General features: G+C 48.3%; 2 protein-coding genes across 2 annotated transcripts in view; one reads left to right on the top strand and one right to left on the bottom strand.

Moving 5' to 3' along the window:
* The window catches only part of niban1a (niban apoptosis regulator 1a), a 22,291-nt gene extending 9,468 nt beyond the window's left edge, over positions 1-12,823 (bottom strand). The window contains exons 1-3 of the mRNA XM_079351162.1: positions 12,674-12,823; positions 548-678; positions 139-267 (exon numbers count right to left, since the gene is read on the bottom strand). Coding sequence (XP_079207288.1) covers positions 139-267; positions 548-678; positions 12,674-12,728 — 315 coding nt within the window. The 5' untranslated portion in view covers positions 12,729-12,823. The remainder of the gene's footprint in view (positions 1-138; positions 268-547; positions 679-12,673) is intronic.
* LOC306828523 (interferon-induced protein with tetratricopeptide repeats 1B-like) overlaps positions 1-13,096 on the top strand; it is a gene marked incomplete at its 5' end in the record, with an annotated part of 201,523 nt that overhangs the window by 168,812 nt on the left and 19,615 nt on the right. The gene's annotated exons all lie outside the window — the stretch shown is intronic.

The following is a 13,096-nucleotide window of genomic DNA, read 5'->3' as shown; positions in this document are numbered from 1 at the left end:
ACGACAGAGGGGTCAAAGAAAGGTGAGGTGTGTGTGTGTGTGTGTGTGTGTGTGTGTGTGTGTGTGTGTGTGTGTGTGTGTGTGTGTGTGTGTGTGTGTGTGTGTGTGTGTGTGTGTGTGTGTCGTGTTCACGCTCACCTCCAAGCTGTCGTGACACTCCAGGCAGTAGTTGGCTCGCACCACCACGTACCTCCCCTTCCACTTCCTGGTTTCATCGAAGAAAAGGATGAGGTCCTCGAACAGCACGGCGCCCGACTCAGGAGACTCCTGATGGTCACAAACAAAAAACACAACAAGAGTGTCGTTTAGTTCTCTGGAATCTCGTTCTTTGACGTGGTGTCAATAAAGGTTTTTTAAAATCTAAATACAGATTTCACATCCTAATGATCGCTCCGAGTTGCTTCAGGTAAGGAGCCATGAAACAGGCTGTGAAGGGGCGCAGGTGGCGCCCCGCGTTCAGAGGCTGAAGTCCTCACAGCAGGCGACCCGGGTCAGGATTTGGTGGGCCGTGTTTAGCGGGTTAGCGAGCTGGTCTGAGCGTGCTCACCCTCTGCTTCAGCAGCTGTGTCGTCGTCTCTTTCTGCTGCTCCAGATCATCTTCCACCTGAGAGAAACGAAACACCGAGAACTGCTTCCTGTAGTACGGAGCGAACGCCTTCAGCTCCGCCTCGGCCTGGTCTGCAAACACACACAGAGAACACCAGTCACACACACAAACTGGTTTCACTGGGAAACCACCACAACAGAAAACTGATGCTCTGATAACACTCAGTGTTTAAGTTCAGATTTCAGTCCAACAATAAAAGAGAGAGAGAGAGAGAGAGAGAGAGAGAGAGAGAGAGAGAGAGAGAGAGAGAGAGAGAGAGAGAGAGAGAGAGACAGAGAGAGAGAGAGAGAGAGAGAGACAGAGAGAGAGAGACAAAGAAATGAAGGTTGCCATAAAGTTTCAGACACACAAGGTGAGCTCATCTTTGGACTCGCTCTCTCCCCCCCACGCTGAGGGATTCAGTTTCTCAAGAAAAAAAAACCCAAAACAAAGACGGAGAGAAGCTCCATCAGCACGAGCAGAGAAAGTTTCCTCCCTGTGAACCACAGCACACTGAAATCCATGAAATGATTATTTACACAGATTTAAACGTTCTTCACACATCCTGCTCTCAACGCACAAACGTGTCCGAGCGTGCAGCGGTGGCTTTGTGGTGCGAGAACGTCGGGTTCACACTCAGCAGCAGCAGCAGCGGGGCGTTTTACAGCCGGGGGACACGACCGCCACAGCCGGACGCACATCGCTATGGGCTGAGACGCTGCACGCTGTGAGCGTCCTCACAGAGACACGAGAGTCACTTAAAGGATCATTCAGCTCCTTTTATTGTTTATTTTATGAACCATCTCGAACTTCCCTCAACATGAGAACAGGAATAATATTTAACTCAATATCTCTGCAAACTAAAGGATTAAAGGATTTTTAAGGAATTTTCTGCACATGTTTAAATGACCAAAACCTTCATTTAAATACAATGAAGAAGTTATAACATGTATTTTGTTCATTCTGTCTCTGAAAGCACAAAGAGAATCACTGATGAACATGTCAGATATCTTGTTATGCAGACGATGTGGTGATGTATCTCAGAGGTCATTTATCCCTTTTTCTCTGAAACCACAAAAAAGAAAAAAGCAGAACAGAAAGTCGACGCTCAACATTTAACTCACTGATGAGGACACGATTAAAGTTTGTAAAACAAGCTAACGAACAAACTCTGCTGAGTGAGGAGACACGACTTCCTGTGACTCGTAGAGCCACTTCCTTCCTCGTCCGTCTGCGAAGATAAAAACGATGCGTGGAGCTAAAAACAGCTCGCAGCTTTTAGAATTATTAAAAACTAAAGAATCCAGAAGTTTCTGTCGCTCGCACCGTCACATCCTGTCAATCAATCAATCAATCAATCAATCTTTATTTATATAGCGTCAATTCATAACAGGCGTTATCTCAAGACACTTTACAAAAAGCAGGTAAAGGACCTTACTGATGGCTATATTACAAGAGCCCAGCTTAATCCGTCATGGCGTGGCAAGAAAAAACTTCCTTTTAACAGGCAGAAATCTTCAGCAGACCCGGGCTCATGACGGAACAGCCATCTGCTAAACTGTGCTGGGCTTGATGTTCGATGTTTGCTAACTTCTGCTTTTTAAGACTGAAAATTGTTGGAAAACTCCAAAGAAGACGGCGCTCTCTCCGTCTGCGAACCTTCGAATGAAGACTCATTGAAACCTTCGTTGATACAACAAAGACTTTAAAACACACGACACTGAAACGAGAGCAGAGAAAGAACGATCCGAGGACATCCGTGTCTAACTGCTTCCAACGTTATTTTATTCTCTTCTTAGGATGTTTTTATTTTGATCTTTTTGTCAGATCAACACTGTGGACGTCCTGCTCACACTCATCAGAACTGAACCAGAACACGGACCCCTCCTGTGTAAGTTCATCCCTCAGCTAACTTTAAACACAAACATTTACAGCATTACTGCAAACAGAAGATATTAGATAGTTAGCTTTGTGGTGTGAACACACATTCAGCCCGCGTGATCCACAACAACCACACGACCTCGGAGGAGACTGAAGCCACGGTGACCCGGTGTCACGGTGACGGCAGCATCCAGTCAGGCAGACGAGCTTTTAACCTTCCTCCAGTGAAAGAAAGAATCAGTGAGTCATCACAGCTGCAGGTTTCCTCTCACAGACACCGGAGAAGGTTCAGTCTGCAGCTCTGAGCCGACTCCTCCTCTGAGTTCACTTTGCTCCACCACACTTTGAATATCCAGCAGCTGCTGTTTGTTTAATGCGCTCTCTCTCTTTGCAGGCGACGTGGTCATGCAAACACAGAGGAGGCTGGACGACCTTCAGAGGGAGCATCGAGAAGGGTTACTTTTTATGACTGAAGAACAGAAATCTTATTTATTTTAGAGTCTCTAAGAGGAAAATTTTTTATTGTTGAGTGTTTTAAGAAAACCCGCTCGAAGAGTCCAACTCTTCGGTTCCTGTTGTAACACAAGACTCAGAAAGGACTGCAGGACTCCCCACCTTTAGGTCCAAGGTCCACCTTCTAACTCTGCACGCTCCTCGAGAAACATCCATGTGTGAATTTAAAGAAAATGTTCCCTTTCTCTATAAAAGCCAACATGGCTTGTGGAGGCCGCTCCCTCCACAAAATCATTTTCCAATAAAAATAAAAAAGTGTTCTGGCTGATACGACTGTGTTGGTTTGTCGTCTCTTTGTCTTCTTACATGAAGACAGTTGTCCTCAACTGTTTGATTCAAACATCCAGACTTCTGTCCTTCTTTTCTACACACACGTGCAGCAGCTTGTCGATCCCGAGATTTAACATCTTAGCAGACCCTTAAAATCGTCTTCATGTCTACGAAGTGGAGCCCGACTGACTGATCAGCCTGCTATCGATATCACTCGATTTATCCTGTCAAAGCTTTTTATTTCAGTTCCATTATATGACACCAGCAGGGGGCGCTCCGTCGATTACAACAAGCATCATCCCTCTCCAGAGTGTCGAGCGGTGACGCAGGTGTAAAGTGTTTTAAACTGAGGAATCGACGCACATCAAACACAGACCTGAGACTGAACATCGCTCGGCTGAGACGAGACGAGAGTACGTCCATCTAAAAGCAGCGGTTACTCTGTTACTCTGCTGTTTGTTCTCGTCTGTCTGCTTCTCATTTGTCGTCTCTGGAAACGTTCAAACTGAAATCACATCTGAACGTGGTGCCGAGAGTTTTGAAGGGATTGTAGGAAGGTTATAAAACAACAATCAGAGAGAGAAAACAGAGTCATAAAAGTGCTGCTAATTGATTCATGTAGAGATAATGAACCTCAGCAGGCGGACCTCGCCTCCACATGTCTCACACACACACACACACACACACACACACACACACACACACACAGTAAACCGCAGAGACGCCAAACATGTTGACGACATAACGCACAGTAAAGTCATTTAGGGAAGTTTTCTTGGTTCAGACTTATTTCTGAACATCGCTCTGAAATGTTCTCAGTTTATTCTCCTCGGTGCTTCACGGACGAATGATCGTCTAAATACTGAATCTTATTCGAGGTCGCAGTAAGTCAACGCAGACTTCCCTCTCCGGAGCGATGCTTTAAAGCTCCTCCTGGGGGATCCCGCGGCATTCCCTGCTCAGACGGGATACATCATCCCTCAACAAGCAAACTCTGGCTCTACGATTTCTTTTTCAGGCCACGCCTCCCAGTCAGGAGTAAAACGCGCTTCTTTCTGTGCGCACACGAAGGGTTAATCACTCCACTTCCTGCGCTGCAGAGCCAACAGCGTGTCCGTGCATCGGTTATGTTTGCACACAATGCAGTCGGCTCCTTTTTAAGGCCAATCAGTCCAAAATGATGGTAAATCTCAAACTTCGGCAAAAGTGCAAAAATGAGCAGCAGCTGAGAGTTGGCGGGAACTGCGCTGCAATATTTATAAGAGATTTAAAGCTCCAACTTTCCAGTGATCAGGAGAACGATTCCACCAGGAAGTGTGACTTCAAAATAAAAGCTCTGCAAATAAGATGGGATTATTATAATCACTGTTCTCGGTAAGTATGCACGGTTGTTTGTCTGCTCAGGGCTTCCATACCGGAGGAGTAATCTGTGTTTATAATCTGTATGTAGATTGTAGTTTTCTGTCCAAATAAACGTGAAGGAGGTGCAGAAGAGTTAAAAAGCTAAAGTTTAGCACAATCTTTATCTGCGTTGTCTCCAGTCACTGTGACTTTTCACTCTCGTCCTACATATCTGAGGACTAACAGAACGTGCTGTGTGTTGGTATGTGAAGTATGACTGAGACTCTGAGCTGCAGCTCCGCAGTAAACCTGCTCGTCCACCTTCCACATTCATGCAGCCTCACGGCAGGACATAAATCAGCCAACGCACCTCGTAAACCCCCGAGGATGTCACCTCCGGGACACCTTTAAATCAAGACTGACGAAGAGGACGAGATGGAAGTGCGATGAAGCAGAGGAGAAGTTTGTCATCCTCAGGCGGTAACACTTTGTTTTTGTTTACTGTCTTCTTTACGGGTACATAACGCCATCCCGACCAACGCCATCCCGACCAACGCCATGGTTAATCAGGTACCACCGTGGGACCATCAGTGTGTGAATGTGTGTGAATGGATGAGTTCATACTGATGGACTCTTTACTCTGCAGCAGCCTCTACCATCAGTGTGTGACTGTGTATGAATGGATGAGTTAACACTGATGGACTCTGCTGCAGCCTCTACCATCAGGACTGAACTACAACAAACTTGTGTCGTCAAAACAGCAGAATCAACTTCACAGCAACAACGAACAGAAGAAGGGACACTTGTAAAAGTTGGCAGCACACTGGCAGAGCTGCAGTCGAACACGGAGACTCACTGCTCTACTTTACAGATGACTCATTTAACAGCTTGAGTTTCTCTGCTCTTTTTTTCTGACTCAAATAACAGATCGCTTCTTTTTAAAACTCGAGGTGACGAAAAGTGGCTTAAAAACTTTACACCTCCTTTAATATAAGTGAAGCAGAGTTTCCTCCAGAGACTTCCAACATGGATGAACTGTGGAGGATCGGAGCGTCTGCTGCTCCGACGGGTCCGTTAGAGTCGGAGGTCCAGAGAGGAGTGTGTGTCTGAGGTCCAGAGAGGAGTGTGTGTCTGAGGTCCAGAGAGGAGTGTGTGTGTCTGAGGTCCAGAGAGGAGTGTGTGTCTGAGGTCCAGAGAGGAGTGTGTGTCTGAGGTCTAGAGAGGAGTGTGTGTGTCTGAGGTCCAGAGAGGAGTGTGTGTGTCTGAGGTCCAGAGAGGAGTGTGTGTGTCTGAGGTCCAGAGAGGAGTGTGTGTGTCTGAGGTCCAGAGAGGAGTGTGTGTGTCTGAGGTCCAGAGAGGAGTGTGTGTCTGAGGTCTAGAGAGGAGTGTGTGTGTCTGAGGTCCAGAGAGGAGTGTGTGTGTCTGAGGTCCAGAGAGGAGTGTGTGTGTCTGAGGTCCAGAGAGGAGTGTGTGTGTCTGAGGTCCAGAGAGGAGTGTGTGTGTCTGAGGTCCAGAGGAGTGTGTGTGTCTGAGGTCCAGAGAGGAGTGTGTGTCTGAGGTCCAGAGAGGAGTGTGTGTGTCTGAGGTCCAGAGAGGAGTGTGTGTCTGAGGTCCAGAGAGGAGTGTGTGTCTGAGGTCCAGAGAGGAGTGTGTGTGTCTGAGGTCCAGAGAGGAGTGTGTGTGTCTGAGGTCCAGAGAGGAGTGTGTGTGTCTGAGGTCCAGAGAGGAGTGTGTGTGTCTGAGGTCCAGAGAGGAGTGTGTGTGTCTGAGGTCCAGAGAGGAGTGTGTGTGTCTGAGGTCCAGAGAGGAGTGTGTGTCTGAGGTCCAGAGAGGAGTGTGTGTGTCTGAGGTCCAGAGAGGAGTGTGTGTGTCTGAGGTCCAGAGAGGAGTGTGTGTCTGAGGTCCAGAGAGGAGTGTGTGTCTGAGGTCCAGAGAGGAGTGTGTGTGTCTGAGGTCCAGAGAGGAGTGTGTGTCTGAGGTCCAGAGAGGAGTGTGTGTCTGAGGTCCAGAGAGGAGTGTGTGTCTGAGGTCCAGAGAGGAGTGTGTCTGAGGTCCAGAGAGGAGTGTGTGTCTGAGGTCCAGAGAGGAGTGTGTGTCTGAGGTCCAGAGAGGAGTGTGTGTCTGAGGTCCAGAGAGGAGTGTGTGTGTCTGAGGTCCAGAGAGGAGTGTGTGTGTCTGAGGTCCAGAGAGGAGTGTGTGTGTCTGAGGTCCAGAGAGGAGTGTGTGTGTCTGAGGTCCAGAGAGGAGTGTGTGTGTCTGAGGTCCAGAGAGGAGTGTGTGTGTCTGAGGTCCAGAGAGGAGTGTGTGTGTCTGAGGTCCAGAGAGGAGTGTGTGTGTCTGAGGTCCAGAGGAGTGTGTGTCTGAGGTCCAGAGAGGAGTGTGTGTGTCTGAGGTCCAGAGAGGAGTGTGTGTGTCTGAGGTCCAGAGAGGAGTGTGTGTCGTCAGCCAGGAAACACTGGAGACAGAACGAGTTACTACACGGCCCAAAAATGTCTGACAGACACACAATGAGTGTGTGTGTGTGTGTGAGGAGGAGGAGGGGGCTGTGTGTGAGAGAGTGTGTTCTGTCTCTAATTTCCTTTTGTTAAGAACAAACACACACACACACACACACACACACACACACACACACACACACACATTTATATAACGAGTCCCTCAAGTCAAGTGAAATTGAATCTTTTATCCTCCTGATCAGATTGTCACATATTCACCTCACAGTGGGACTGTCTCCCTGTCAGACAGGAGGGGGGCGGAGTCTCCTGAGCTAAGACCTGACGTGGCGTTTGAAGCAGCAGAGTCCTCTCTACGCCCCTCTGATGAGAATCAGTGTGTGTTTGTATCAGAGCTGCGTGCAGATGAGTTCAGGGAAGCATTAAAGAGCACTCTGCAGCACCACGAGCATGGCGCCTGCTTCCTGGAGATTTGCTCATTAGAACAGAGGCAGAAGAAGAGCTCGGGTCGAGGAGCTAATGGATGCTCGTCTCTGTTATAGAACGAGAGCACACAGACGGCGAGCGGAGACGCCCTCGAAAAGGTTACATCAATAATCATCGCTCATAGGCGGACAGGTTTTACTGCCTGATGTGATTTCACTGACATTAACCTCTCTTTCTCCCTCCCTCTCTCTCTCTCTCTCTCTCTCTCTCTGACCCCATGAAACTCCCCGGGCCATGACACCTGCATCACACGGGCGCCACTCAGGAGCTTTTCTGACACGATAACTTACACGCGTGTCACCTTTGACTTTAACGAGCCGCAGAGCCTGTTCCACTCTCTCATACCTGGATGAGGTAAGAAAGTGAGTCGAGCGCCCAGGGCTGAGCTTCTGCACGCGCTCCTCCTGTTTACACTCGAAACACACAGAGCGCCGACGTGTGACCTTTAAAGGACGGAAAACGCTTCATCAGCGCCGACATCACAGATTCAAAGGACAAGAACTGAGAGTTCTTTACTTGCTGCGTGCTTTTATTTTGAAATGAAGTAAGGCCCTTTTTGTGACTACAGGGAGACACTGAAGACGACCATCTACGGAGAGCCTGAAGGGACAAAATAACATGAGATTATTCAGTATTCACTAGTTTATGCTGACCGGCCTGAATCTAACAGAGTCTGGATATAAGTAGAGATGCTGTGTCTCTGAATGTTTCGTCTCTTATTTGATCCTGAAGAGGTCGTTGATCCTCCTCCCTGCCTCCAGTATTCATGCTAAGCTAAGCTAAGCTAAGCTAAGCTAAGCTAAGCTCCTCCCACATCCCTAAGCCCCTCACAGTTGAACACACAAACTTAAGAACATTTGAGTTTTACACTTCCTGCTGTAATTTTATTTTTTATGCAAAATCAGTGGCAGCTTCGTTTGGGGGGGGGGGGGGGGGGGAGGAGGGGGGGGGGCATTTAGCCGTGTGCACATTGTGTTCAGTCAGTAAACAACAGGTGGGTTTCCAGTGGAGGGTCTGAGCGGCAGCAGTTTCCTCTCTTTGTGGACTCGGTTTTTAAAGTGGGGGAAAGTCTCAGAGTCCCGCAGCTCCTCTGAATATCTGAGCGGTTGTGTCATGGCAGCTGGAGGCCGAGTGACACGGCGTGAAGAAGGCAAGAAGCACGAGCCAGGACTTACAGCTTGGTGGGAAAAGGAAACATCCGAACATTTCTGAGCAGATGACGTAACGCTGCACTGAGCTAAATATTGTGTTTTGAAAGCGGTTGGAGGGAAACACGTTTTTTTCAGTTGCTTGGTATTCTTGCAAACACGCAGGTTTCACTTCCTCCCGACTGAAAACACACGCTTCAGCTCGTAACCACCAGCAGCAGTGACTCAGTGCGGTTTGCACTCAGACGTAGATGCTGTAGACACGAGCGTGTCACCATACCAGGATGTTTAACCTCACTACAATATAAATACCTGCTCCGTTACCATGGCAACGACAGTATGGCCTGTTTCTGATGATCAGCACATAGATAGATTTTTTTTTTTTTAAGTTTCAGCACCGTTTGACTCCATCATGAAAATTCATCATACACATCCTGATTTGATGACCGTCCTGTTTCTGAGCTCCGAGTCCCCACAAACATCACACACACACACACACACACACTAACACGTCCCCGTTTGGGACAGTTACACGCCCTCGGGACCGGCTAACTGACGCAAACGCCGCTAACCGCCAACTTAGAGGAGTGGCTCAGGAGGAAACCTTGGGTCACCGATCTGTCACCCAAAGCAGGAAGGGACGGACCTGCTGAATAGTTGACTTATGAATCATTTTAACTCCACAGCTTCAGTCTAACCTGATGATCAACATCAGGTTGTAACAATGACAGCAGTGAACAGCTCACACAGGCGCTTATCCCTCGCTGACCAATCAGAAACCAGTAACAATTTCAGACTCACTGGTACCCACCGCTGTGCATGAGTCACATGACGAGCTGAGCTGTGGTCTGAAGGGAGCTGATGAATAATGCAGACGTCTGAAAGCAGCAGATGTTTCCTCCCAACTACAAACACGAGGTATCACTCTGCATGCTTTTAACGCTGCTCAGAAGGACCAACATGAAACATCATCACTGTCAATATATATCTGCAGCATTGATCAGGTGGAGTTCTTCCTGTCTTGACCCTGCAGACTCACACACACACACACACACACACACACACCACAGACGCATGCTGGAGTAATGAGTCAAATCTGAACCTATAAACTGAAACTCCCATGGCCGTTTTTGACGCCCCTGGGTTTGCCAGATATGAGAGCAGTTATCAGGTGAACAGGTGTTGCAGCGATGGAAGCGAGCAGTGGAACTGCTTCAGATAGAAGTGATTGTACCCGAGCTAAAAAGCCTCTGCATGTTTCTAATAAGCTCCAGCAGCAGAAAGCTGCTCAAACTAGGATCAATGTTGGAGACTGCAGTACCCATTTTCAACACTAGGAGGCCGAGTTACATACTGCTCCTTTAACTCTGACAAACATTATTACTGATTCACACAAAGTTTCGCCCTTTTTGTAAACTGATATCGGGAGGAGACGTGTAGGCAACAGTTTCCCTGAGGGATGAAGATGAAGATGATGATGATGATGATGATGATAACGAGTCAGAATCAAAGGAAAACTGTGACTCGGGGCGTCTGCCTCCACGGCTGACAGCTCATGAATCATCGAGCAGGATCGCTTCAACCAACCAGCCAGGCACCGACCCAACCCTGTACCCTGCCAAAAACTGTTCAACAAACCCTCCCACCCCACCCTGAAACCTCCCCCCCCACACACACACACGCACACACACACACACACACACACACACACACACACGCACACTGTTTAGAGCAGCAGACTGAGGGAGTATAATGTTTCCAGCATGCACAGTGTCGTCGCTGCGAGGAGTTAGCCCTCCGCTACGCTAACCATCAGCCAGGAAAAACTGACGACAAAAACATGAAAACACAGACACAACTGAGAGCCAGAGACTCTTCTGCACACGATCCAAAACATCCACCACACTCTTTTCAAGGGGAATTCCAGGATTTTCAACATTTCCCGTCAAACGTGTGAGCTCCCAGTGACTAAAAAGGTACAAAAAGTTGTGCAACTCCATCAGTGCATTGCTTCAGCCTGCAGCGGGGAAACAGGCCGTCATGTCCTCAACGTTGTTGTTTTTGCCCCTGACCGGCTCAGATTGTTGTTCTGAGTGTCTGACAGCATCACAGACTGGATCCCTGCAGCATGGACAGACTTCCCAGCAGGGCCAGGATGCTTTATGCAGCTCTCCCATGACACCAAACTGCTCTTTAAAAACAGCCGGACGCTGAAGTTACTGGTCTCACTGCTCGCTCTTTTGTCAGCCTGGGTTTCAGAAACAGAGCGATGGCTTCGCTCAGCTGTCGTCACGTCTTTGTACATTCACGTCGGAGTTAGCTTTAGCATAATGTTAGCGTCCCAGGCTGTGAATTCACCTGCAGAGGTGGGATCACGCCGTCCCCCCCTTCACGGCTGCACGACATTCAGACTGAAGGTGAACCGTGTCACGGCTTGAGTTCACTGACCAGCTGTGAACGCTGCTGATTCGAGACCTCGATGTGTCTCGACTAAAGTAAAGAGTCAGTAAAGTAAAAAGCTGTGAGGTGAGACAAAAACAAGCAGATCATTTTACCACGTCTCATCTTCAAGTTTTCTTTCCTGGTTTACCAACGCCAGACGCCCCTAATGCCTGTTACCGTGGCAACAGCAGAGTCAAACGTGTCCCGCATCGACCTTCACACACACGCTTCTTTTTCTCGTGTTTACCTCAGCCGACATCTATCGAATAAAAAACAAGAAGAAGAGAAAAGACCTCCAGATTATTCTGCGTTTTCAATCACCGTCGTGTTTGTTTTTTCCTCTTTGTGTTGTTTTTGTTTTTTTGTCCTCTCGGCTCTTTTTTCCTCAGCTCTCTTTCTCTCTCTGACTTTTCACCTTTTATTTTGTTGGTTTACAACGGCTGACCCCCCGTCCGTTGTTCATCTGACCCAAGAAGCAGCAGCAGACTTCACCCTGCACACACGTCATGGCTTCTGGAACGCTCTATTTCATCTATTCCACCCCCCCACCCCCCCCACACACACACACACACACACACACACACACACATGGCCGTTTTGGACGCCCCTGGGTTTGCCAGATATGAGAGCAGTTATCAGGTGAACAGGTGTTGCAGCGATGGAAGCGGGCAGTGGAACTGCTTCAGATAGAAGTGATTGTACCCGAGCTAAAAAGCCTCTGCATGTTTCTAATAAGCTCCAGCAGCAGAAAGCTGCTCAAACTAGGATCAATGTTGGAGACTGCAGTACCCATTTTAAACACTAGGAGGCCGAGTTACATACTGCTCCTTTAACTCTGACAAACATCATTAGAGTTTCTGTAAAATATAAAAGCCCTGATTCACTGTGATCCACTTGAAATGAAGTCAAAATCACGAAACTACAAAGTACAGCTCGTGGTCTCTAACTCGCTTACTGTTGGCACATTCAGGCCACCGTCCTTTTATGCCCACCTGTTAGAGTCTGCACCTGTCTGCTCCACTTTAAAGACTTGTCATTCACCTCAGTAAAAAAACACCTTTGTCGTGTCACAGATCCACCCGTGGACACACCCTGCAGTGGAGGACAAAAGACTCAAACAGGTCCCTCCACTCTCCCCAGATCACTTTTCTCTCTCTGCAGGACCTGAAAGACTCGAGAGACCTGATCAGACTCGGGGGAAAAAAAACCCGACAACTGCACCAAACCTGGTCCCGAGTTTCTCACTCAGACAGATGAGCCCGCCTGGGGAGAATCTTTGAGGGAATGTGTGCGCGCGGAAAGACGAGTGAGAACCGGAGTGTCAGGTTCCACATGACAGATTCAGATCTATGCACGAGCTCAGGTGAGAGACCCAGCTGTTTGTTTACACAGAAACTCTCCAGAGAAAAGAAAAACGAGACTCAGAGGCGGAAGTTTCCGGTCAAATCGACAGAAACGACCCGGTGTGTGTGGAAGGAAACGAGCGCGGTGGAGACGCGGTGAGAGCGCGGTGAGAGCGCGGTGCGTCCTCGCCGCGTCGCATACTTGCTTACCTTTGATGTAGTTAGATTTGGTCTCATCCAGCAGACTGGACGCGGAGATCCCCATGGTGCTGATGCCAGGAGAGGATCCACAGGTAGTCTTTAGTCCTCAGGTACGAACACCGTCTCATCGATCTGCAGCAGCACAGGAGGAGGAGGAGGAGGAGGACACGCCCTCCTCTCTCCTCCTCCTCCTCCTCCTCCTCTGTGTGTTACTTAGTGACGCTCACAGAAAAAAAATCTCTTCCTCGTCCCCAGTCACCAGAGTTTCCCTGATAAAACACGAGTGAAACTTTTGTCTCATTTTGGAACCAATCCTGAAATAAAGTCCGATCATAACTGTCATTATAAAAATATTCTGTAAATATCATCTCATGTCGTCTGGTTAGATTCATGCATGTCTAAAGGTCTTTTAGGCACAGGGGCTCCTCCAAC

The sequence above is a fragment of the Symphodus melops genome (genome assembly GCF_947650265.1).
Source record: "Symphodus melops genome assembly, chromosome: 8".
Taxonomy (NCBI): domain Eukaryota; kingdom Metazoa; phylum Chordata; class Actinopteri; order Labriformes; family Labridae; genus Symphodus; species Symphodus melops.
This window is presented reverse-complemented; position numbering and strand designations above follow the sequence as displayed.